The following is a 25,290-nucleotide window of genomic DNA, read 5'->3' as shown; positions in this document are numbered from 1 at the left end:
GTCTCAGGCGCCTTTTTGTTGTGGCGGGTCTGCGTCGCCGGCTATTAGTCAACGCCACATATAACTGGTTTCATGTCATTTAAAGCCTTTTCTCTGTCAAACTGTACCGTCAGGTGACCTGCTGCTGACTTGTTGTATTTGGCCGCCCGGCCGAGAGGCAGCCGGCCGAGTTTACACCGCACGTGGCGCTGCAGCTCACCTCCAGAGGAATATTCACCCAACACTTCAGACTCCGGAGGGTGAAGACCACATTTGGGCCGATAACTCTGACGTTTAGCTGCAGGCGACGGTTTCCCCGCCAGGTTTCATCCCACCGTAAACCCCCAGACCCTGAGCTCTCTGGGTGGCCGGGCGGGGGGGCTGAAAGGCACCAGATTGACTCTTAAGCTCTTTTCGCCTTAAGAAAGCGTCATTGTACATGTCCATGAATGGCAAACTGCTCTTTATCTCAGATGGACTTTTCTTTCTGAATTATCAGTGGTTCAAAGACGCCCCCCCGCTGGGAGACCTCAGCTCCGGTGTTTGTTCTCGACACGTCGACATTAGAGCTCCAAGCTTTTCTCACTCACACATCAAAGATGAGAAATCCTGCTTTAACGCTGCACTTGGCAAAATTCTAATCGTCTTCTTCATCAGATCTTCGTGGACATGTCGTCGGAACATATGAGAAATGTAAAGCAGGTTTTAAAACTTGTGCGTTAAAGAGCTCGTTCAGCTCCTGGATGTTCGGAGGGAAACACAACATCAGGAACAAACAGGTTATAAAAGTGTGATCTCCATAAACGGGTTCTTCATGAACAGGATCAGGCACAAGGGGCCGGAAGCTTCTGGTTTGACGGATCATGTTTGAGCAGCTTTGGTTCCTGCAGGTCAACAGTCCTTGTGGGGAGAAGGAGGTGATGAGACTGGGTTGAGTGGAACACGTTGACTTGAAGGCTTCAGCCTCTCCACTGGGGGGGAGGGGGGGTAACAGGAACCTATCGGGCTGTAAACAGAAGAGTGTGGGTCCGGATTTCTGCTTCTACACCCGAGGCCTCAAACTATCGGCTGTTATATAATGTCTCAGGTTCAGGTTCCTTTATTTGTACCTGAAGGTAGATTTGGTTTCCAGTCTTAGAAAGAACAAGGAATCTGTTTGACAGATGATAAAACCTCATAAAATATAAGATAAGAGTGAAATGAAAGTGCTCCAGTCTCCAACAGGACTTAAAATACATAATAGATGAGAATAAACTCAGTGGAACTAACAAGCAGCTCTTGAAGAGATCACCTCTGTTCATCTGACCAAGCTGTTTTAAATCACCTTATAGAAGAAGAAGAAGAAGCTGAGATTCATAGGGATTTAACATTGAGTTTGTTATTCACTCACAGGGGGGGGGGGGGGCTTTGACTCACCAATCAGACGACTGTATAGTCTGATAAATATATAATAATCTACCATCATCACATGACTTCACCCTGAGCTGCAGCGTTGTGTTTGTCCTGCTTCTCCGACACATAAATAAAGCGAGTGAAAGCAGTGTGCTGGTTTCAGCTGGTCTCCAGTGTCCCTCCCTCCACTGGTTGGGCTGTGGAACCAGTCGAGGGCTAAAGCCGAGGGCAAACATGAGGAAGGTGTGGAGGTTTACTCAGAGAGCACGTGGTCCGGCAGCAGCAGCAGCTCTGCAGAGGAGCAGAGATCTGAGCAGAAAGCAGGAGGCAGACAGATAAAGACAGAAACCCACAGTGTGTGTTTTAGAGCAGGTGTGAAAAGCGTCCACATCATATGTTCACTTCTCCATTCGGCACCACACAGTTTCCAGATCCTTGAGTTTCCCTCCAGCTCACGGGCTTCATGCAAAGATATTTTAACTCCTCTCAAAGGAAAACCATTGTTTAAATCTCGACGGGCACGTGACGTCTCTTTGTGATTGTGTAGTTCTCCGTGGTCATTTTGTGTCTCTGTAGTTGTTCGGTGTCTCTTCTTCCTTATTGTGTCTCTATGATCATTGTTCTGTGAATCCTCTCAGTGATAACACCATGTGCCCAGGAGGGGACGTTTTCACTCAGAGAAGAATTCATGGATCGATTGTGATATTTATACCTTTGAATCTTTTAATGCTCCTTGTTTTGTGTCTGGTTTTTATCATTTGGTCGTTTTGCTTTTCTTTGTGGTCATTGTGTGTCCTTTAGTCTCGTGTCTCTTTGTGTTTTTGCGTCCTCACGGTTTCTTCAAGGTCATATTTTGTCTTTCAAACACAGAGACGTGGACGGACAGCTCCACAGTGGAGCCCAGCGGGCCCGTCCAGTAATCCGTCCATGTGGACAAGTGTACGACCCGCTGGTGACGCCAGATTATAAATCATTGGATTCTAACAGTCACACAGATTCATTTAATTTTCACTCCAGGGCCACTTTGACTTGCTGATGGAGACACGAACCATTCTCTAACAATTAGCTCAGATCTGCTGATGAGACTCTGCTTCTGATTCTTGAAGGGTCTGAACTGGACTGTGGGAGGAGTTGTGCATACAGAGCTTAAGATAGGACATCCCTCATATGTATGCATGCGTGTGTGTGTGTGGTAAACACTCCTTGTCCAAACACAGCATCGCTGGCTAAGCCCTGACCTCGACCGGCTCTGCATGCAGCCTTCCCATTATTCCTCCTCAGAAACAGGTCATTATTATTCATAACGTGCTGATTGGATTCTTAAGCAAACGGAGACGAGTCTGAAGAAGCCGCCGCTCGCACCTCAGCACCGACACCGACCTTTGTTCATGAGAATCAACCGCCAGCAGGTTCCATTCTCCTCTCCAGAGGATGTTTCTCTGTGGAGCGACACAGAGAAACATCTCACATGTGTGTCGGGCGTCGGGTTCCCACCTCCGAGCCTCCATGTTTGTTACCGGTCTGTGAAGCACGAGATCTTAACGACTAACAGACATTCCTGGTCCTCAGAGGATGAATCCTGACACGTTTTAACATGTTAAATATGTATCTTAGACCATCACAGCAACTTACTATCAACCAGTTTCATTTTATTGTGAAGGGACATTCAGAGGTGATCAAATACTTAATTAACCCTGAAACTAACCCTGTGGTTTTTGTTCTTAAACTTCACTTCACGTAAAAGCATCAGCTGTTGATCTTTGTTTTATTTTGAACAGTTTATAAAACATCTGCATGAGAAGCTGTTGTATCAGAGTTTTGGGACTAATATGGTCGCTGGAGGAAATTTGTGGTTTATGAGATTTGACACTGATGCATTGATTTATCTCATAATTGTATGTATATTAGGAAACAGTCAATGTTTCACTTCGTAGAATATAAATACTGGGTTGAAACAGAAAGTAACCTACACAACAAACATAGTTTTATATTCTTGCAGTAAAATGTATTGAATCATGTAACATATACACTGATAATGAAATATCTGCTGTATCTCCAGCGCCTCGTGTTCAGGTCCATCTCCAGCTGTGGTTCTGAGGTTCTGAGGTTCTGAGGTAGCGTCATCCTCTCCAGCTTCACGTGCATGAGAGACACTGAAGTGTTTAATATTCAACGTGAGATGATGTTGGGACACAGTCTATTGATCCTTTGTGTAAAGTTAATCAACAACCTGCGCTGTCTGTGGAGGCCGACACTCTGCTGCTCCTCCGGCTGCAGCTTCACTCCAACATCAGGAGGAGCTGGAGTCCTGTGCACATGCACCTCCTGCTCACTGGAGTCCTGTGCACATGCACCTCCTGCTCACTGGAGTCCTGTGCACGTGCACCTCCTGCTCACTGGAGTCCTGTGCACGTGCACCTTCTGCTCACTGGAGTCCACTGGTTCTCACAGAATAGGTTCAGGTCCGTCTGTAATAACGTCTGTGGCTCAGACCATCTCCCATCAGTAAACACTCACTGGTGATTTATTTCAGAAGCTGTGAGAGGCCAGGTGGTCATGTGACCGCTCATGAAAACGAGCCTCAGCCTCTCTGAAGTGTTTCTACCAGAGTCTCCACGTCCTCCCTCCATCCAGAGATAAAGCCTGAATGTCCCTGAGTGACATCACCTGTCTGCTCACAGGCGATTGGGGGATGGAGTCGTGGAGTCCGGGGTCCCGTCAGTACACATGTCTGACCAATCAGGAGTCAGTCTCAGCTGTCAATCACGTCTAAGCCTGTTTTCATATCATTAAAAAACTAATTAAAACCAAACTGATCCGAAACATGAACACATGAACAAACACCCGGGAGATAAGACCCACCTAAAATACAGAAACCATCTTTGAGAAAGATTTATTTAACATTATGGCGGTGGAGGGGGGGGGGGGGGGGGTCCATGTCCCATGTCCCATGACGAGTCGGGTCCAGGACCTATAGATTCATGCAGATGTCAGGCTGTCCATCGTTATATTCAGTCCTTGATGTGAACATGCTGCAGCTTGTGAATATAGATAAATAGATCATATGGAATTAGGATGAGCTGCTGTGTCTGTAATTCACAGACTGTGAATAAAGATGGACGACTTGTCTCCACTTCCTCCCGACATCTAGAAATGAAGCCAAAATCACTGGGATTAAAAAACGCAGCCATCTTGCTCTGATGACGTCCCGTCCACTAACCTGGAGGAGGCTCGGTGTCTGACACCAGCTCGTCAGCCATCTTTATTCACAGTGAATCTAACGGGCTTGAGAACTCCTGGTGTTTGAGAGCCACGCCGGCTGAGACGTGTCTGTTATCAGCTGGGAAACATCCCTTCTCTCTGCTGCTAATGGGATTCGACAGGAAAACACTGGTGCTGACGCTTTTCATCCATCGTGGAAACGCTCAGTGTTAGAGGTGAAATTCAAAAAGAATAGAAATGAAAAATAAAGCTAATTCCAGATGTTACTTCTACTTTTCCTTAAACCTAGATGTCTTTAATTTCGCCCTAATCCAAGTGAATGTTTAATTTGAAAGGTTAAACAGTAGCTTCCACAAATGTGACAATATAAAGTACAAATATAGTTTAAGTTTATCTTTACTTATTTAGTGGCTTTTAAATTGTATCTTCAGAATTTGTTTGACTTCGGTCTATTTGCTCATTGCTTCATTGCTTATTAGTAAAGTATTTTCTTATTGATTTATTCTTTTCCCTGGTGAACTGGACTTTAAACGTGTTTCTGTTGTTTGGAGTAAAAAACTAATTTATATAAAATAAAAAGTGTATTTATAGTTGATGTAAACAAATCCAATGAAATAAAAGCAATAAGAGAAAAGTCGTTTCTATATAAAGATTTTTATCTGTTGCACAAATGACAGGAAGGATGTGGAAAACAGTTTGTGTGTCCTCCTCACTTGTGAGTCCGTGAGGTTGTTGGTTTCATGAGTTCATGATGGGTCTGTACACGCTGTGGTAGTAGCCCGGGTCGGTGTGGGGGGGCTCCATGCCCGGCTTGGTGGCCCCCAGCGGGGCCGCGGACACCGGGCAGCCGTACCCGACGTACTGCGGCTCGGACATGAGGTTGTTGATGGAGAACGGGTGGTTGAAGGACGGGTAGGGGGGGTGGTGCTGTGGGTGGTGCTGGTGGTGGTGGTGGGGGTCTGGTTTCAGGTGAGCGGCCTCGTGCATCAGCAGCGCGTGATGGTGATGATGGGAGAACAGCTGCTGCGTGTGCGCGAGAGGGGAGGGCACGCGCACGGGGCTGGAGGGCAGCTGAGCTTTGACCCCGGAGCTCTTCACCTCTGAGGCCGCGGGAGAGGAGGAGCAGGCCGGGGAGAGCTGGGAGTCCGACCCGGGGCTGGTGCTGGTGACCGAGCCGCCCTCCGAGCCGGGCCTCCCCGCGGCCCCGGCCCCAGCCCCGGGCCCCCCGGGCCTCCTCCCGGTCTTGAAGCGCTTCTGCCGCCGCAGGTAGCAGCCGTTCTCGAACATGTTGCCGGAGTCCGGGTGCAGGGCCCAGAAGGAGCCCTTGCCCGGCCGCTCCGGGGACCGCGGCACCTTGATGAAGCAGTCGTTGAAGGACAGCGAGTGGCGGATGGAGTTCTGCCAGCGCTGCTGGTTCTGCCGGTAGAACGGGAACAGGTCGGTGATCCACTGGTAGATCTCGTTCAGGGTCAGCCGCTTGGAGGCGGCCTGCTGGATGGCCATGGTGATCAGGGAGATGTACGAGTACGGAGGCTTCGCGTGCGTGTAGCTCCTCCGGTACGGCTTGGGCTCCCGGGCCCGGAGGCTGCAGGCCTGCCCGTAGCCCGGGCTCATCATGCTGCCGTACGGCGGCGGGCTGAGGGAGCCCAGGCCCGGGGCCATCCCGGCTCCAGGGTGCACCGCGGCCCCGGGGCTCTGGCACATCCCGCCCGGTACCGACGAGTGGCTCCCCCCCACCGGGTTCGCGTAGGGCGCGTTCATGGAGCCGGGGCCGGTCATGCCAGGCGCGCTCATGTAGCCGCTCATGGAGTTCATGGACAAACCAGAGTTCATGTAACACTGAAACACACAGAAGTATTATTACTGTTATTAGTGTTATTATTATTCTTTTATTATTAGTATCATTATTATTATCACTGTTATGTTATTTATGCTGGAGGATCATATCACTGATCAGTTACTCGAAGCCTCACATGACTTTATAACAGTTTAAAATGTATATTAATTTACATAAAAAACAAGATCACAAAGCACAACAAACTAAAACAAATAAGCACAAAAACAAAATTATCCTTTTTCTCTTAAATAAAATCTAGTATGACAACAATCATTTAACTTCGATATTAATCATCTGTGTGATAGAACGACTCTAACGTCTCTTCAGATCAGATGCTCGTGTTGATCTGTTTATTGAAGCTATTTCTTTAACAATTTTATAAAATAACTAAAGTGGAATCTGAGGAATTCTCAGGTTTTCAGATCCTACAAAATGTTTAACAGCCGGAGCTATAAGTAGCCTGAATAGTCATTAATCAAAATGGTTGCTGATTAATATTTTTTAAGTCGACTGCATTTCATGCCCCAAACGTGCTTTTGACTGTTAATGCACCTTTATTATGAGTCATTAATCTCTTATTTTATACTTTCAATCAAACAACCACCACAGACATTAAGCTTAGAGATAAATTATCAATTAAACTACATTTTTTTCCCCTCCAAATCTCTTTATTTCTGGCTTTTCTCCATGATGCATTAATAAATCTAACTTTTTAAACGTTTTTATAAAATGTTTTCTAAACTCAAATACATTAGGAAATGAAGGTTCTTAATTTTCCAGATGTATAAGAAGGACCATAAATAAAATACCTCTGCCTTTGCTCCTTTCTCAGGTTAAATGTTGGGCCGGTGTTTATCAAGACTAAACCTGAATTATCAGGTAGAATCAACTGTGAAACAGGATTTAAAGAAATAAAGGTTATGACTTAACCCAGCAAGCAAAAAATACATTTTCATTGTTGTTTTTACCTCAACAACTTTCATTTAATCGAGCATTTAAATCTTCTTATTTTTAGATTGTTTAATTTTGATGTCATTATTGATTTAGCAACTCAACATTACTTAAATGAATGATCACAGAAAAACCGATGACAGTATCAGATCAATTTTCAACAATATCAAGCTTTGGATGGAGTTTCAGATTCTCTGCAGCACCAGGATCAGATTCAGGTGAACAAACACTGATGAAGGATTAATCATTAAAAACCCGGAGGTGAAATACTGGATCTAAAAATACTGCAACTAATCTACAAGCCTCAAGAAACAGAGGATTGACCCCAGGGTCTGTAAAGGTGCGGTCATTGGTCATTGGTCATATCTGGTCACAGTAATATATAAATGTATTATTATTAATAAAGGATTATAACATGTTTAACATTAATCCTTGTGATTAAAAAGGACAAACAATGATTGTTAATAACACAAGATGGATGCAGAACATGTGACAGAACTTTAACACTAAAACATTGTTAGACATCACTTTACATAATGTGGCTTTATGACCTACTTTTAATCTGAGGTTTCTTCTCATTTTGGAAACATTGAGACCTGATTTTCTAAACTTGAATTTAACTTTTCTACAGAACAAATCTTAATTTACTTTCTTTGTATATTTTCAATCACCATAATAATTACTCTCATGCTGGGGATTACCTCCAGTCGAAACCAGAACAATTATCCACAGAGATAATCCAATAAAATATAATTTCTAAACTGAAGATTTTACTTTTTCTAAGCAGTGAATATTTAGAACAGAAGTAAAAGATTATATTTTAGTTTTTATACATTAATGTCTGATCAGAGGAGAGATGGTCGCGTTGGTTCCAAAACGGAACGTAACAGAGAGAAGCTGTTATTCTAATTCAGTGCAGAATTAGAAGTATTTAAAAGTTTAAATATGAAATAATAATAAATATAAATGACTTTCATATCTTTACTTTTCATTAAAAACTTAACTTTAGATTTAATTGGATGTGAAATAATCCCTTCAGTGGATCTTGAGTCAAGTTAAATAGATGTTCATATATTTCTTATGTCTCCTCATTGCTCGTGATTAAATCTCTGATCAATAACTGATGGATCGTTTCAGAACCAGCGGCTCTTCCTCCTAATGAACCCGCAGCACAGTGCACACACCTCGGTCTCTCCGTAGTAGCTGCTGCCGCTCCAGTCCGGGTGATCGTGCGCCTCCATCTTAAAAGCGCTCAGCATCGTGCACGTTCATCCAAACCGCTGCAAAACACGCGTGTTCGAACCCGGGCCTGTGCTCCGCTGTCCCCCGGTACCGGTGCGTCCTCTCCGGGTCTCACCGGGACTCGTGGCTCATCGTGACCGGGACGCACGAGCTCCGCGCGCAGACTGGACTGTGCCACCTGCGCTCGCGCTGCAAACTGCGGAGCCGGCGACCAATCAGATGTCTCATCCTCCGCCCCCCCACCCCCCTGAATATGATCAACACCTCGGCAAGTGACCCCCGGTGACCGTAAATAATGACGTCATACTTGATTAATGCGTCGTCCCTACGGTTACTTAGAACGTGGAAAGTAACTAACTCAAGTACTGAGGTAATTGTACTTTATAGTATTTACATCAACACCCAGGAGGAAAGTTAAAGGTCCCGTCTGTAAGATTCAGGTGAAAGGGTCTGTTGGTCTGTTTCCTCTAAATCTGAATGAAGTCTGGTTTTCTTTACCCTAGAATGAGTCTTTATATTTACATTCTTTATATTTACATTCTTTATATTTACATTCTTTATGTTTAAATACTTAATATCTCCATCAAGAGCAGGTCCTCTCAACGGAGGCAGCCATGTTTTTTACAGAAGCCCAGACTGGACCAACTATCGCTTTTGAGTTTTGACCGAAGTTGCCACAAGTTCTCTCTCATGTTTTTAAGGGGGGGGGGGGGGGGGGGGGGGTGAGGTGAGGTGAGCTGCAACACGACACTTCTCCACTAGATGTCACTTCCTTCTACACACTGGACCTTTAAACTCATAGAAAATAAACATTTTGGAGTTTGACGGTGGTTTTTTTTTTTCCGTTAATGTTTTCTTCATTTTCTGTTGAACAGGAGAAACGGGCAGAGAGATTCCTCCTCTTCCTCTTCGTCCTCTTCCTCTTTGACCTCCTCCTCCTCCTCCTCCTCCTCCTCTCACTATTTGTGGTCCCACAGAGTGTATTTACCTGGTGGTGCCTCTGAAAGGACGACCTGACAGACGGTACACACAGCCGAGGTGAGGGGAAGCAGGCGGAGGACCACCATGCTCTCTGCACACACACCGGCCTGTTCCTCCCTTTGTCGACGCCAAACAACCCAGAAGACTTCTCACTGCAGGTCCCAGGCGGAATTCTTCACTGACGCCTCAGACACAGTAATAAAAGGTTTAACAGCAGCTTCTTCAAACGGATATAAATTCAAAAAGGATCATGTACCTACAGCTGTAGTAGTTACAGGTCTGTGTTATTACAAACTATGTATTAGTGATTGTTTACATCATGTTTTCATACAGAAGCTGAGCCTCAGACGACACATCTCCCTCCCACTGTTATCAAGCCAAAATATGTGTGTAATATGAATATCGGCGCCATCTTGTGCTGATGTCGTCATGTAGAGTCAGAGTCTGTGCAGAGGTGATGGTGGAGTGGAGGCGTGGTATCCACGTCCTGATACCTGTATTCAACCAATCACGAGTCAGCCTCAGCTGTCAATCATAACATCTCAGCCTTTTTTTATATCATCAAATAACTAATTAAAACCAAACTGATCAGAAACACTTGAATAAACCTCAGAGCCCTTATGTCGTCCATCTTTATACAGTCTGTGCTCAAGTCAGTGATCACCCCCCCACACACACACACAACTTTATCATTAACAATAAAAAGGGTCTGGAGCAGCTGAGAGTCCACAAGAGACAGAGTCCACCAGAGACAGAGTCCACCAGAGACAGTCCAGAGGAGACAGTGTCCAGAGGAGAAATGTCCAGAGGAGACAGAGTCCAGAAGAACCAGTGTCCACAAGAGACAGAGTCCAGAAGAGACAGAGACCAGAAGAACCAGAGTCCTCAAGAGACAGATTCCAGAGGAGACAGAGTCCAGAGGAGACAGAGTCCTCAAGAGACACAGTCCAGAGGAGACAGATTCCAGAAGAACCAGAGTCCAGAAGATACAGAGTCCAGAAGAACCAGTGTCCACAAGAGACAGAGTCCAGAAGAGACAGAGTCCAGAAGAACCAGCGTCCTCAAGAGACAGAGTCCAGAAGAGACAGAGTCCAGAGGAGACAGAGTCCAGAGGAGACAGAGTCCAGAAGATACAGAGTCCAGAAGAACCAGTGTCCACAAGAGACAGAGTCCAGAAGAGACAGAGACCAGAAGAACCAGAGTCCTCAAGAGACAGATTCCAGAGGAGACAGAGTCCAGAGGAGACAGAGTCCTCAAGAGACACAGTCCAGAGGAGACAGATTCCAGAAGAACCAGAGTCCAGAAGATACAGAGTCCAGAAGAACCAGTGTCCACAAGAGACAGAGTCCAGAAGAGACAGAGTCCAGAAGAACCAGCGTCCTCAAGAGACAGATTCCAGAGGAGACAGAGTCCAGAGGAGATAGAGTCCTCAAGAGACAGAGTCCAGAAGAGACAGAGTCCAGAAGAGACAGAGTCCAGAGGAGACAGAGTCCAGAAGAACCAGCGTCCTCAAGAGACAGAGTCCAGAGGAGACAGAGTCCAGAGGAGACAGAGTCCAGAGGAGACAGAGTCCAGAAGAGACAGAGTCCAGAAGAGACAGAGTCCAGAGGAGACAGAGTCCAGAAGAGACAGAGTCCAGAGGAGACTGAGTCCACATGCTCTGGTCCCTGCTCCATTAAACTACAGATCTGTGTTTCATCAGCAGATTCTCGTCTTTAATTTGTTTCACATTCATTAATAGATGAATATTGAGTCTCTTTGATGAGTCTCTTTGTAAATAATAGTCTAAAGGTTTTAATTCATTGTTCTTCTCGTGATGCTCATCACTGGGTTTCACCTGAAGTCTCCTCTCACCTGAGTTGTGTTGTTGCACTGACACCTACTGGTGGGCTCCTGCCACTACAGCCAAATAGTAGTGGCAGTAAAGTTATCACCCTGGAAATGTAAAATTCCTTTATTTGTAAATATCATGTAGAATTCTGCTGCTCACATTTTACATATTAATATAAATATCGTCACCATTATTTTAATATGTCAATTTGTTTTCCAACGACTTGTATCAAACAGGCTTCCGTACCTTAGAGGTTTGTTGTTAGCTTATTAGCCGTTAGCATAGGTTGTTAGCTTCTTTTGGCCATGAGATTGTGTTAGCCGTTAGCTTCTGTTAGCCGATAGCTTCGCTTCGTAAATATCGTGTGTGTAAGCCGATCGTTAATCTCAGCCATTAGCTCCAGTTAGCATATTTTGGCTGCGAGGTCCATTTAGCTTATAGCTGCTATTAGCTCCTGTTAGCAGAACGCGAGGGCAGAGGAGCACGTGACTGTATCACCGAGCTGAAGGTGAGTTCAGAGAGAAACTGATGAGTTCATGTTCAATTCATAAACTGTTAATATATCATCTCCATGAAAACATCAGATCCTCTCGTGTGTAGCTTCTCTTCAACTTCAAAGAGGTTTTCAAGGTTCAGTCATTGACTGAAGTCTCCACAGGTTCGATCCTCATTCACGTGTCAGATGAACCCAGAGGCTTCTTTAGAGTGAAGTGTCACTTTATAGAATTAATATATATTATATATAATAGTCTTCATGCTTTGTACACGTGTGTGTTCAGATGTCTCCCAGGCCGCTGATGAAGAGGCTGATGAAGGCCGTGGTCGCTGTGGAGCTGCTGGGACTCTGTGGGGCTTATGGTCTGTTTCACAAGATGAACGACAGCAGAGGTTTTTATCACTTTGTTTATTCAACTAGAAACTTTATCCATGTTTCCATGTTACATCCCAGAAATAACTTTATCACTTCTGGTGATTCTGTTTCTCGTTCTTTGTGGTTCAACTTTCAGATTCTAATAAACTTTGACACATTTTTTCACTCCACCAGAACCATGCCCCCCCCCCCCCCTCCCCTCCCTCTTATAACTGCACAAAGTTTTAAATGATTCATTAAATTCAGTGATATGAACTGCATGAATCATTTCTACTGATAAAATCACTTTAATATCTGTTTTGTTTTTTACACACGTTTTCTCCATATAACTGTTTTCATCTGAGAATGTTCCGTGATGTCATTTCCTGTTTGGTTTTCCACAGACTTCAGGAACACGGTGAACAGACGGTTTCCATCGGTTCTGGAAGGTGAGAGCAGACGAGCCTCCGACACGAGACAGATTCACTCTGAACGTTAAGAGTTAAAATAGGAGAAAATCTCTGGGAGTTTTATTAAAGTGTAAATGTCACAGAAATACACACAGATTAGAAAGTACTGTCCCATGAACCAGAGAAGAAGAACATGGCTGCTCTCCACGTGGTGAAGCTGATGCTCCTGTTTCCTCTCAGTTTACTACCAGTCCAACGAGTGGGCGGGGGTGAACGGGATCCGAGAGAGGGACCACGAGGCCTGGTCGGCCAAACAGGACTGAGACCCCCCCCCGCCCCCCCCCTCTCTGCGAAGTCCTCATCTCCGGTCACTTCTTCCTCTTCCTGTTCCCGAACGTCTTTCCTCCGGTCCTGGCCCGGCCGGCCGTCGTGGTCCGGTTCTTGTTGAACGCGGTCTTCTTCTTCCGGAGCGTCTGGGCGTCGCGCCCGTGGATCCAGTCGTCACGTTGAGACTCCCACTTCAGCTGCTTCACACCTGCAGGGACCGGGTGTGAGAGAAGACGTCAACACAACCGCTCATCACAAACTGAACGACTCGACCCACAACACGCTGCTGACGCTCATTAAATACAGATAATTAAAAGGGTTTGAATTCAAGTCTAAATGTCTATTTACAGTCTCGGGACACTCTAAGTCCACATTTATAATTATTCAAATTTATGGTTTCTGATGAATAAAATCTAAAGAAAGTTGATTAAAGCATCAATCGGGACATTAAGTAAATATGAATATATCTTGAGTTTGACAGGATGTGGTTGATTTTCTCTGTGGAGAAGTTATTAAACTCAGCTGGTGTCCAGCAAACTGAAGACAATCCTGACTTCTGTCTTTTTGCATCATAATAAAAACAAGACTTTGAATTCAGCTGCAACAACAACAATAGTTTGAATCTTCTCTGCATCGTGTTCGTCCACAAACAGATTTAACTGTTATGACGATTCATATTTTCTCTCAACCTTCTCTTATAGTAATTATTCTGTATTTATACAGACAGGCTTGTCTCAGTGTTTGTCTCACTGAGGAGACGTGGTCTCACCGGCTTTGTCCTTGTTGGCCATGGCGTTCAGCCCGATGTTGTCGAACTTGGAGCCGGCGTTCTCGTCCAGCAGCGAGCCAAACTGAAAAACAGCAAACATTCAAAATCAAGTTTCTCATCCTACAAACGGTTTCATCTCTAAAACAAACTTTGGCTGAAGAAGATAACAAGCTGTGAGTTATGAGTCAAAGTAATGTGAAAAGATTCAGATCAATGGAGTTGTTGACTCATCATCTCACCTCTTCAGCAGAAGCAAACATGGCTGTGTCTTTCTTTCCTTTCCTCTTCTTCCCCGGTTTCGAACCTGAGACCAGAAACCACAATTTATCCCATTTAAAAAACTATTTGAAGTGAGAATATATTTATTAAAATGTTAAATAAACTCAGCTCAGACCTAAAGATCCAGAGAAGTTGAGCGCCTCGGAGGATTTCCTCTTCTTCTTGGTGGGAGGAGTCTCCATCTCTTCCTCTGAATCTGCACAGAAAATAACATTTGAATATTTTACTATTCACGGCAGGAAAAAGATGCGTAATTCATTATCTACTAAAAGATTTACATGATGCATGCGACTGTTTACAAACATATTTCAATTCGAATTTTTTCAGCAGCCACAGTGAATTAATTTTTGGTGTTTAATTAAAGACATTAAACCAGCGTGTTACTTTCAGGTGAACACAAGTGAAGAAAAGGAAAGTTGTTCTCACCTTCGTCATCCTCCAACTCTGGAACTGAAACAGAGCAAAGAAATAAAGATTTGATTTAGTCTCCAGATCGGAACTGGAACGAATCGTGAAACAACCAGAATCTCTAAATATTCACTGAACCAATAACCAGCAAATACACATGAAGATTATTATTAATATAAATCTCTTTTCAGGTGTTAAACAACATTCAGTTATGATCTCGTTTGCTACCTTCGTCATCATCGTCGTCGTCTCCACCTGCGTCCATGAACGTCCCCCCTTCGTCCTCCAGCTCGTCTCCGAAGTCTTCCTCGTCCATGCTGCCCAGAGACATCTCCTCGTCGTCCAGGTCGTCCAGGTCCGAGTCGTCCGAGTCAGAGGCCTCCGCGCCTTTCTTCCCTTTTTTACTCTTCACGTTACTGAGAAATGTCGAGTGGGAGACGAGTGAGTGAAACTAATTCTGTTTCATCCAAATTCAAAACAACAGAACACGAACAGATGATTAGGAAATAATAATAAAAAGCTGATGATTGAAACTCACCCTGCAAAGTCCAGATCATCGACTCCCAGGTCGGCGAAGTACGAGTCCCCCTCACAGGAATCTGTTCACAAGTCACATCAAGTCAGAAAGGTTCAGAGGCTGTTGGAGCAGAAGCTGTAAATAAAAAGATCGTCTCTCTGAAACTCACCGAGGATTTTCTCAAACTCCTCGTCGTCCACGTCGTCCACGCTCTCGTTGTCTCCGTCCCGACGGGGACGACGCAGCTGCTTCTCCTGCTGACGTTTCTTAAAGAAGCTGCAGAGACGATGGAAACATTACAAACTGCATCAGATGAATGTGTTCTCTGAATCTCTGTTTGTCCCGATCTGCTTCACTAGAAGCTCCTTCCTGTGCTCCCTGGTGGATCCATGAGGCCGAAGATTGGACTGATTCTTTCTAAAGTCCATTTTTCTTCTAAACCTGAGATGGAATTTATTTCAACAAAAATAATAAAGTTGAAACATGAACAGTGGATGAAAGACGAAGTTTCTGACTCACCGGTGGAAGAAGATTTCATCCACAGGAACCTGACTTTCCTCTTTGCACAGGAACTCCTCACAGTTCACTGAGGACAGACAGAAAATCATCTCTTACTAGAAGTTCTTCAGAAGCCGAGGAGAAGAGGATCTGAGGTGAACTCACCTGGGAGAGAGTTGAGAGGAAGTCTCTGTTTGGGCATCATCGCTGCAGCATCCGTGTTTTCTGAGGAAGTAAAACATCAAAACAGAAATTATCATTTTTTCTCCCACAACTTTTTATTAATTCAATGACTTGATTCATGAACCACTGAGTTTTCCTCTGATTTCATTCGTGTGACTCTGCCCTGAATCTGAGGTTTTCACCACAGACGCATTGTACAACTATCAATCAGATATTTAATCATCAATAACACTTAAAGAATTCCTTACGTTTCCCCCTCAGCTGTTTTGGGTTTCTGAAGACGAATCGATCCAGGAAGCGGATGAGGGTGAAGTCCTGCAGAGGGTCCCCGGAATACAGGACGTATCCTCCCTGTGGACAGGAAACACTTCTGGTTAAGATATATAAATACAAAACCATTCAGAGTAAAGTTTCTGACTCCTTCTGAGACTAAATGTGAAAGATACAAACTCTACAGATACAGAACTGACGCTCTGTTAATGAATAAAGAAGTCGTTTGATTCATGAGAAGTTAGATTTTACCTCCAGGATTGTTTTTGCAAACAGTGACACAGACGGATGGAAGTGCACAGTGAGCTGCAGACACACAAACACAGGAAACAGTTTGAAACAGATTCAGAAACATATTCGTTTATTCCCTGTGAGTCATAATAAACGTTGAAGTATTTAAAAATGTGGTTACACACAGCGTGACGTCCAAAGCTTCATTACAGAGTCGACACCTTTGTGTGTGTTGTGAATTGTGCGTCTCACCCTCTGCAGCTCCCACAGAGTTGTGTGGTCGGCGCCGCAGTACAGCGGGTTTCTGTGCAGCGGGTCGTAGATCTGCTGCTTCTTCCCTCCTGGAATCAGACAGGGAGGAGAGATTAATATATAATTATGCTTCTGAAGTGTAACAGATGAAGTCAATTATTTGAAATGTGGACATCAGGTCACGTGACATATCTGAATACTTAATAAAAACACAGACATCAGTTCTCTCAGATCACAGACCTTCCAGGTTCTGATGATGAACCCACGATGCCGTCGGTTTGGGCTCCACCTTCTCTGCCCCCGCTCCTTCCTCCAGCTTGTCAGCGTCCACAAAGCGCTCCTCTTCATCATCGTCTTCTTCGGCTTGGTCCTTGAACTCCTCCTCCTCACAGTCCTGAGTGACCAGAGCAGGGAGTTAAAAACAAACTTTAGGAGGAGGAAACTGTTAATTGTGTTTTTTTTATCCATTTTTAAGACTGATTAAAACTGTCGTAGTGTTTATGATCTATGGAGCTCATTTCTGCAACAATATAAAACGTATAAATGATTTATACTTTGACATATTTACGACAAATTACTCCTAAGATCCATATTCTGATCCAGTTTCTCACCCCGTCCTCCTGCAGCAGGATCTTCAGGCCCGGTTTGGCCTTCATCACCTCGGACACCAGGAACAGCGCCCCGCAGGCGAAGCTGGCGTTCTGCTCGGCGCTGACCTGCAGCAGCCGCTTCACGAAGGCTTTGACGCGCCGCAGCACGATGTCGGCCTTCAGAGACTTGTACAGCAGGTTGAGGAACATGCTCTGCCTGGAGGAGGACGACAGCCCCGGGTCCAACAGCTTCCTGCAGAGAAGAACAGATGAAGTCAGCGTTTGAAATAGAGTCTGAATGATTTACAGATATTTCACTTTTGGTGATATTCTCTGGTTTGAAGGATGTGTACCTGTAGAGGGCGACGTAGAAGCGGTCGGAGACGGTCTGCTGAGAGTCCATCACCTGGAACAGCAGCATGAGCGCCTGCACGGCCGTGTTGAACTTCACCAGGTGAACCACCTTGAACAGCGTGTCCAGCTGCTCCTTCACCTTCTCGTCCCCGGCGCTGGCGTAGGGATACGCCCGGTTCACGCCCGACAGCAGGGCGCTCAGCATCTTCGACTCGATGTCCTTCTTCTTGATGCAGGCGCGGAAGAAGGAGAAGTAGATGGTGATGAGCTTGGTGGCGAGCTCGGCCTCCTCGTGGCTCAGCATCACCTGGCTGAGGAAGCACACGGCGTAGTACTGCGCCTTCGGGCTGATGTTGGGCCGGAACATGAGCCGCTCCACCTCGCAGGACACCACCACCTTCATGTTGGGGTGTTTGTGCAGCAGCGTCTCCAGGAGGTAGGAGGCCTTGGCCGCCGTCTTGTACTCGGGGTCTCCCAGCTTGTTGACCACCTGGATGAGCAGAGCCTTCTCCTGCTCGGGGCGCGTGCACAGCAGCTCGTGGGCGGTGGCCAGCGCCTTCGTCTTGGTCGCTGCCACCGTGTCGTGAGCCACCGTGTCCAGAGCCACCACGAACTCGGCGTAGTGGTGCTTCAGCTGGTGCTCGTAGTACCAGAGGATGAGGCGGCGGTCCCGGGCGTCCCTGTTGCCGCTGGCCTTCTCCTCCAGCTGGTCGAACGGGTGCTGGGCGAAGGAGCGCAGCTTCCTGTGCTCCGGCAGCAGGTCGGACAGCAGCAGCTCCCTCAGCGTGTCCAGAGCCATCAGGCCCATCCGCCGGCTGCCCTTCTTCTTCACCATGGACACCAGGCCTTCCACGTGCTCCAGCGTGTGCACCGCGGCGTCCTGGATCAGAACCGTCATGGCCGCCATCCTGTCTGCCAGCACGCCGGTGGACACGACGGTCTTCATCCAGGTGGAGTTGGCTCCTTTCTGCAGGTTCTTCTTGCTCTTGTAGAGCGCCACGTCGGCCTCAAACAGCTGCTGGGCGAGCGCCTTGTACTGGGAGACCAGTTGTGGATCCTGCGTGGCGGTGGAACCCTCGCCGCTGTAGTCCAGGTCGAACCACTTCCCTCCAGGTTTGATCAGCAGAATCGGCCTCTGCTGAAACTCAAACACGTTCACGTTCAGCTTGGCCTTCTTGGCGGCCGTGGTCTTCGTCTTCTTGGTCTTGGGTGTGATTCCGGCCGGCTGCTCAGCGGTCACTTTCTGAGGAGCACCGGACGCTGGTTCTCCTCTGGCCACCGGCTTGGCTCCGGTCTGTGCAGGTTCCTTCAGGCTCGACTCGCCCTCGTCTTCAGCCGCCGGCTCGTCTGCGATGAAGCTCTGCCCGGCGAACGCCTTGATGCCCAGCTTGGTGATGAACTTCTGCAGCTCGCCCTCCTCCAGGTCGTCGATGGCTCCTTTCTTCCCTCCATCCACGAGGTCCTCGCAGTCCTCCAGGCCGGCGAGGAAGACGTAGTCCGCCTGGCGCAGAGGAGAGAAGAAGAAAGATGGTGACACGTTCATCAGCAGCTCAGTCAATTCAAACTTTATTGTCATTATTATGGATTACAGAACATCTGAACTGGAAAGACTTTTACATTTATATCAACGTTATGAATATTGTAAATGTGACTTTATATAACTAAACGGCTCAGGCTGTCAGTGGGTGAATGAGAGTTAATGAAAGTTAATGTGTTTAAATAAGAGTTGAATTTGTTTTAATAAGAGTTTCATGTATTTTTATGATCATAAACACGCAGGTTAAGTTGGTTAATTCTCTACGAGCTTCTGAACGGTTTGTCACCTGAGTTCCTCCGAGCTTGAGAACCTCCTCCAGGTTGAACTCCTCGTCTTCTCCTCCTTTGTCTTTCTTCCCTCTCTCTTCACCTCCATCAGCTGCCCCATCCTCCTCCTCTTCTCCTCCTTCTCCTCCTCCGCCTCCAGCCTCCTCATCCTCGTCTCCTTCACGTTTGAAACTCTCTCTCTTCCTGCGCTGTTTGCTTCTCGCCATGTTGCTGCTGCAGCGTGAGGACAGTGACCCGGAAGAGGAAGAAGAGGAAGAAGGTGACGTCACCGGGGCATTTGCGCAAATCTTTCCCTCGTGACATTTCATTTATTATGAAAAGAAAAGTTTTGCAAAACTTTAAACCTTATTTTCTTTATTTTATTTTGTGTTAAAACTGAAAACGTGAAAAAGTATACAGGAAAGAGTTCAGTGCACGTGGTTTATCTGAGCTACGTCACCAGAGGTCATCCAATCGGAGCGTTTGTTGTCACCGACCTGAGAAAGATTGTTTTCAAAATAAAGCAAAAGCTTCCTTAACACGTGTTGTAATAAGATGAGATGAGATAAGACTTTTACTCACGTTAAACTTTAAACCATCAACCTTACAGTATATTACACATGTAATGGAACATATGTTAATGTTTTATTTAATCTTTTAAATATGTTCAAATACATTTCCCCTCAGCTGTCTGTGAGACAGTAGAGATTTGGGGAATTTAAACCACAACATAGGGAGTTTAATAAATACCATTTGTTTTTTTTAAAGCAAAGGCTCTTTCTGAAAATTAATTATGTTCATGACTAAAGTTTTTAAAATCCTGGATATGGCCCTTGTTTTGAAAAGTCTACAGGATATTGAGTCTTTGGTTTCATCCGCCTCTTAGCTTTAGCATTAGCTTTAGCGTTTAGCTCCTGCACGTGAACTCTGCTGGTTTTTATCTATTTAAACAGAAGTCAGGAACAAATCAACATTAGTGTTTGTTTGAATTGTCTGTCCGAAGACAACGCGTTGTTTCTTTTTCCGGATATTTTTCTTTTCCACCTTTAACACGCTTATAACCCTGACAAGCTAATGCTAACCGGCTAGCAGCTAACCCTGTCAGAGCTGAAGTTAAGGTGAAGTTTAAAGATTCAATGAATTCATATGAAAATTCATAAGAATGAGAAGTTTCCTCGGTTTTAAAACTCAGCAGCTGCTCCGCGGAGTCTTCAGCTCGTCCACAGCAGGTGACGTCATCTCGTTTATTATTATATTTCTCATTGAAACATGATTTTAAAAAGACTGATGACCTGTTTAACATGTCTGAGTGTAACTGTCACTAACATGTTACTGTCACAAAATCAATAAATCACAGACTAAAACATCTATAACACAAGAGATATCACATTAATAAACATGTACTTTAATTAGTTTAATTATTATTGTGTGTTATGTGTGAATATCCATCCAGGGCTGCAGGTCATGATTCATCTTTCAATCTATTTAATTTTCTTTAAAATGACCTTCATAATTATCAGTATTTGAAACACATAACCACAGCAGACACAGAGATGGGGTGTAAAACATGTTACTTTAAGTTTTCAGCTGAAGATGATCTTTTATTAATATTTAATGTGTGTGTGTGTGTGTGTGTGTCAGTGCGATGGCGAGCAGCTCAGACCCGCCTCCTCTGCAGCTCCTCACCGGACGAAGGGAAACGCCCACCCTCCATGTTGAGACACCTGACCTCCAAGTTAAAAGCCACAGGTCCGATTTCGGTGGCCGAGTTCATGAGGGAGGTTCTGACCAACCCTGTGACGGTAAATTAATCTCTCCCAGTTATCATTTAATAAACCTGATGAAGGTCTGTATCCCTCTCTCAGACTGATGAGTTGTGGTTTCTTTAGGGTTATTATGTGAGGAACAACATGCTGGGACCGGACGGGGATTTCATCACCTCACCTGAAATCAGTCAGATCTTTGGAGAGGTGAGGCTGAGATACAAAGAAACTGGAGACAACTGTTAAAGCAGATGAAAATGATGATGAGAATGATGCAGAGGTTGTTTAAATGGGTTTTCTATTCTCCCCTCCAGCTGCTCGGCGTCTGGATCCTCAGCGAGTGGATGGGAGCCGGTCGACCCAAACAGCTGCAGCTGGTCGAGCTCGGACCCGGGAAGGGATCGTTGGCCAGCGACGTCCTCAGGGTCCGAACTCAGGCGTCTCATCAAAGATCAAAAAACTTCTCTGGGTCCAAAAGTCTTCATTCCTGGACGATACAATAATATGAATCTTACGTGTGTTGTCGTGTCTCTCCAGGTGTTCAGTCAGCTGCAGTCGGTTCTGTGTGAGGCCTCGGTGTCTGTCCACCTGGTCGAGGTGAGTCCGGCTCTGAGTCGGCTGCAGGCCCAGACTCTGACCGGGGGCAGCAGCCGGGAGGCGGACGCAGAGGACGAGCTGGTGTACCGCCGCGGGGAGACGGCAGCCGGCCTCCCGGTGTCCTGGTACCGCCGCCTGGACGACGTCCCCACAGGTAGAAGTCCAACCTGCTGGGAAGTTTGTACATCACAGAGATTCTGGGTTTTGGGGTTTAATATTTTCATATATAATTCAGATCAGAGGACACCAGAGACTTTGCTGCATGTTTTGTCTTTATTAAGAGAGATCGTATGATGAGTAAAGTTTATTCATTCACTGTCTCTCTCCTTCTCTCAGGTTTCAGCATCTTTATCGCTCACGAGTTCTTCGACGCTCTGCCCATCCACAAGTTTCAGGTAAAGTCACAGAGTGTGAAACTTTACTGTGATATAAATATAACTTTTATCTGTTCGTTAAATTTGATTGTGTCCTTAGGCTGTAGTGTCACACATCCCTGATCACCAGTGAAATATGTGTTATATATATTTTTCCACCAGGTGGTGTCGAAGTGAAATAAAAACCCTTCTTTGTAGCTGAGACTTTCTGAACTGTGGGATTTTATTAGATTCTACTTTTGTCATTTCACTCTGAACTTTATATTTGAGTTGTGTCCAAACTCATCACCTCCACTCGTCTATATTTAGAAGATTTGAGTGTCGTTACTTATAAAGAGTGTTTGTTTGTTGTGGTCAGAGGACGGAGAAGGGCTGGAGGGAGGTGATGGTGGACATCGACCCGGAGAAGTCCGATCAGCTGAGGTTCGTGGTGACCCCGTCTCCCACCCTGGCCTCGTCCACATTCGTTCATGTGAGTACCTGAACAACCAGGAGGCTGCTGGTCCCAGTGGGACGGTTCATGTGGACGAACCGTGTCTCACAGGGACACATGGGGTTTTATTTACATGTTTTCTATCTGATATTAATGTTGAAGGAAGGAACAACAGAAATTAAACTTTTTTTAAACGATTTGTGAAAATGAATCTCTCCAGACAGCTCAGATCAAACTCTGAGTTTGTGTGTAATGAACCGACTCAGACAAACTCTTTAAGGTTTGTTCCTTCGTCTCCATCTGGATTTTATTGCCCACATTTGAACCATCTATACGTCCACAGCCTGTTTGAGTTGGTCTCGGGCTCAGCGGCGTCTCTTTGAACCTGGTGCCAGACGTTCTCATCAGACAGTTTCAGATCCAGTCTGAGCTTCTGTTTAAATCCAACCACATGTGAAGGAGAAGGAGGGTTCATCCATTGCTCCTCTAGTAATGAGCGGCTTTCAGTGTTGGAGTTTAAAAGAGCTGTAGTTATGTGATGTTGTGACCGTGTGTGTCCCTCAGGCCGATGAGAGGCGGGATCACGTGGAGGTGTGTGCAGAGGGCGGGGTCATCGTCCAGCAGCTGGCCCGGAGGATCGTGGAGGACGGCGGCGCGGCGCTGATCGCCGACTACGGCCACGAAGGAACCAAGACGGACACGTTCAGAGTAAGAAGATGATCACATGAATGGTTCTGTTTTCCATTTTGAAATCAAAATCAAATGTTAGCAAACGGGACGTGGAGCAAACCTAATACACCGCAATCACTCTTCTCATCTTTATTTACACTCTTTGCTCCAAACACATAAAACTACAATCTATCACAACACGATTGAAGAACAGCAGGTTGCACGTCCCCTTCTACCTTTAGCTTTACAAACTAGAAGACTGTCCCTTTTTTTATTCTCGTGGACGTCTTCAGCTGTAGAACTTTTACCCAGAAGCCCTTTCTGTGTCCTGCAGGTTCTGAGCTCTTGTAAACCAACGTGTTTGTGAGGACAGTTTGAGACTGGGACCTGAAGGCGAGGACCTTCTGTCCGGTTGTCTCTTCTGTCACAGTTGAAGGAAGCAGATGTAGGAAGTAGTGAAGCTCCTCTGCTGCAGGCGGGGGGGAACCAGGGTGGACTGACTCATCGCTCCTCTTCCTCCGCTGCTCACTGATGTTCTTTTACTTTATCATGTAAACACATTGAACCTCACAACCCACATCATTATGAAGGAACAGTATTGATATCAAGTGATGCTGAATTTAAAGAACCGCTATGTAACTGTTACTGAGCCGCAGCGCCCTCTGCAGCTACACCTGGGTTACTACATGTCAGTGAGCTCCCACAGTTGCATAGTGTTGCTTTAACTTTGTGAATATCTATTACCCATAATGCTCTTTTCTAAATGCATCTGAGGCCCGACCCTCCCTGATGCTTCTCCTCTCCCTGTGACTCCTCAGGGTTTTAAAGGTCACCGGCTCCACGACGTCCTGGCCTCCCCCGGCTCGGCCGACCTCACCGCCGACGTCGACTTCAGCTACCTGCGGCGAACCGCTGGAGGGGGCGTGGCCTGTTTGGGACCTGTCACTCAGAGGACGTTCCTGAAGAACATGGGCATCGACACACGGATGCAGGTGAATCTTTAGTTTCAGCTTTTGTTTCTTCTCTTGTTGTTGATGGAGCTCCGCTGGCTTGTTACAGTGAGAGAGAACGTGACATCATCAATATAGAACTCTTGATTACTGGAGCTGTGACCATCACTTTCTTCCAATCGGAACCAGAAGTACGTCTCATCTCCAGATGTGTGAACTCCCTCTGCAGGCTCTGCTGAGGAACTGCAGCGACCCGTCCACCAGGCAGCAGCTGATCAGCAGCTACGACATGTTGACCAACCCCGAGAAGATGGGCGAGCGCTTCCACTTCTTCAGCCTGCTGCACCACAGCCGCCTGGCCAAACCCACGAGGGCCACGGGGATGAAGCTGGAGAAGGCGAGCCCGGCGCCGCTGCCCGTGGCCGGATTCACCGAGCTCAGCTTCTCCTAGAGCGTCAGAAACATCTGGACACAACTGCACACTTGTCAGATGTTTTCTAGTCAAGTGAGTGAGGAACACGAAACAGACTTTACAGAAGATCCAAGAGATTTGAAGGATCCTGTACAACACAACACTTGTTTGTTTATGAAGCAACATTAACGCAGCTGGATGAAAGTGAGTCTGATGTGTGAGTGTGAACAGGAGAACGTTTCCTCCTTCTCTCCCTGAGCGTCTGTTCTCTGTGACTCTGCTGAGCGGGTTCCATCTCCTGAGAGAACAACTGACTGAGAGTCACAGACACAACCAGCTGCAGCTGAAGAGTGAAGCTGAACTGAGATCAGTTAGAAACACTCACAAGTTATTAACAACCAGAGTTTATCTCCAGTATTCAGCAGGAAACTGTTAAAACTGAATTCTGAACAGAGTTTTGTTGATTTGTTACAGCAGCAGCTCTTCAGGTTCAGGGAGCAGAGGATCATGGGTAATATCCAGTGTTCACCCGGGTGGCTGCAGGGGGCGCTGCTGCCCAGTAAATCTTACTTCATGTTACTTTAAGTGTTTGTTGTTCACACGTGTCTCTAATTCAGAGAAGAAGCAGCGTATTGTCATCGACCAGGTTGAACATGATCTGAACTAAATTATTATTTCTGTTGAAGTCAGTTGTGAAAACACTTTAATGTAAAAATGGCAGAAAATAAAAAAAAGCTGCATTTTGATATTTCCTTTATCTTTAATCATGCGACGGAGCCACTTTTTATTTCCATATTCTGAACAATTGTTCAAATTCTACAACTTTGAAGTCGTGTTCAAACTCAAGCTGACGCCCGGTGGCGACCGCAGCAGCAAACTGTGACTCTTGGTCAGGTCAAAGGTCGGCCCGCAGCAG

General features: G+C 45.9%; 4 protein-coding genes across 6 annotated transcripts; 2 read left to right on the top strand and 2 right to left on the bottom strand.

Annotated features, from left to right (window-relative positions):
• Nucleotides 1-5,264: 5,264 nt before the first annotated feature.
• Nucleotides 5,265-8,708, bottom strand: LOC133973770 (hepatocyte nuclear factor 3-beta-like). The gene is made up of 2 exons (XM_062411817.1): nucleotides 8,566-8,708; nucleotides 5,265-6,432 (listed from the first exon to the last, which is right to left on the bottom strand). The coding sequence occupies exons 1-2, from the start codon at nucleotides 8,638-8,640 to the stop codon at nucleotides 5,332-5,334; spliced, it is 1,176 nt and encodes a 391-aa protein (XP_062267801.1). The 5' UTR covers nucleotides 8,641-8,708; the 3' UTR covers nucleotides 5,265-5,331.
• Nucleotides 8,709-11,539: 2,831 nt separating this feature from the next.
• Nucleotides 11,540-13,078, top strand: LOC133973439 (protein CEBPZOS-like). Of its 2 annotated transcripts, none has more exons than XM_062411304.1 (4): nucleotides 11,540-11,943; nucleotides 12,215-12,323; nucleotides 12,690-12,734; nucleotides 12,936-13,078. In XM_062411304.1, the coding sequence occupies exons 2-4, from the start codon at nucleotides 12,215-12,217 to the stop codon at nucleotides 13,016-13,018; spliced, it is 237 nt and encodes a 78-aa protein (XP_062267288.1). In that variant the 5' UTR covers nucleotides 11,540-11,943; the 3' UTR covers nucleotides 13,019-13,078. The 2 variants fall into 2 exon arrangements, with proteins under 2 accessions (XP_062267288.1, XP_062267289.1); XM_062411305.1 differs by lacking the exon at nucleotides 11,540-11,943 and adding an exon at nucleotides 11,950-12,093.
• On the bottom strand, nucleotides 12,788-19,421 carry cebpz (CCAAT enhancer binding protein zeta). The gene is made up of 17 exons (XM_062411303.1): nucleotides 19,197-19,421; nucleotides 17,373-18,874; nucleotides 17,041-17,272; nucleotides 16,670-16,823; nucleotides 16,430-16,518; nucleotides 16,199-16,252; nucleotides 15,925-16,027; nucleotides 15,659-15,718; nucleotides 15,515-15,581; nucleotides 15,165-15,271; nucleotides 15,017-15,077; nucleotides 14,707-14,894; nucleotides 14,497-14,520; nucleotides 14,186-14,266; nucleotides 14,031-14,095; nucleotides 13,792-13,873; nucleotides 12,788-13,230 (listed from the first exon to the last, which is right to left on the bottom strand). The coding sequence occupies exons 1-17, from the start codon at nucleotides 19,401-19,403 to the stop codon at nucleotides 13,064-13,066; spliced, it is 3,243 nt and encodes a 1,080-aa protein (XP_062267287.1). The 5' UTR covers nucleotides 19,404-19,421; the 3' UTR covers nucleotides 12,788-13,063.
• Nucleotides 19,422-20,056: 635 nt separating this feature from the next.
• ndufaf7 (NADH:ubiquinone oxidoreductase complex assembly factor 7) lies at nucleotides 20,057-25,120 on the top strand. 2 transcript variants are annotated; one of them, XM_062411060.1, is made up of 10 exons: nucleotides 20,057-20,405; nucleotides 20,818-20,978; nucleotides 21,066-21,146; nucleotides 21,254-21,364; nucleotides 21,477-21,690; nucleotides 21,873-21,931; nucleotides 22,269-22,382; nucleotides 22,908-23,051; nucleotides 23,831-24,004; nucleotides 24,192-25,120. In XM_062411060.1, exons 1-10 carry the CDS (start codon nucleotides 20,339-20,341, stop codon nucleotides 24,411-24,413), a joined length of 1,347 nt encoding a protein of 448 aa, XP_062267044.1. In that variant the 5' UTR covers nucleotides 20,057-20,338; the 3' UTR covers nucleotides 24,414-25,120. The 2 variants fall into 2 exon arrangements, with proteins under 2 accessions (XP_062267044.1, XP_062267045.1); XM_062411061.1 differs by having other exon boundaries at nucleotides 24,152-24,279.
• Nucleotides 25,121-25,290: the final 170 nt, after the last annotated feature.

The sequence above is a fragment of the Platichthys flesus genome, chromosome 18 (assembly GCF_949316205.1).
Source record: "Platichthys flesus chromosome 18, fPlaFle2.1, whole genome shotgun sequence".
NCBI classification, from domain to species: Eukaryota; Metazoa; Chordata; class Actinopteri; order Pleuronectiformes; family Pleuronectidae; genus Platichthys; species Platichthys flesus.
The sequence above is the reverse complement of the archived record's forward strand: the minus strand, read 5'-3'. Positions and strand labels throughout refer to the sequence as shown.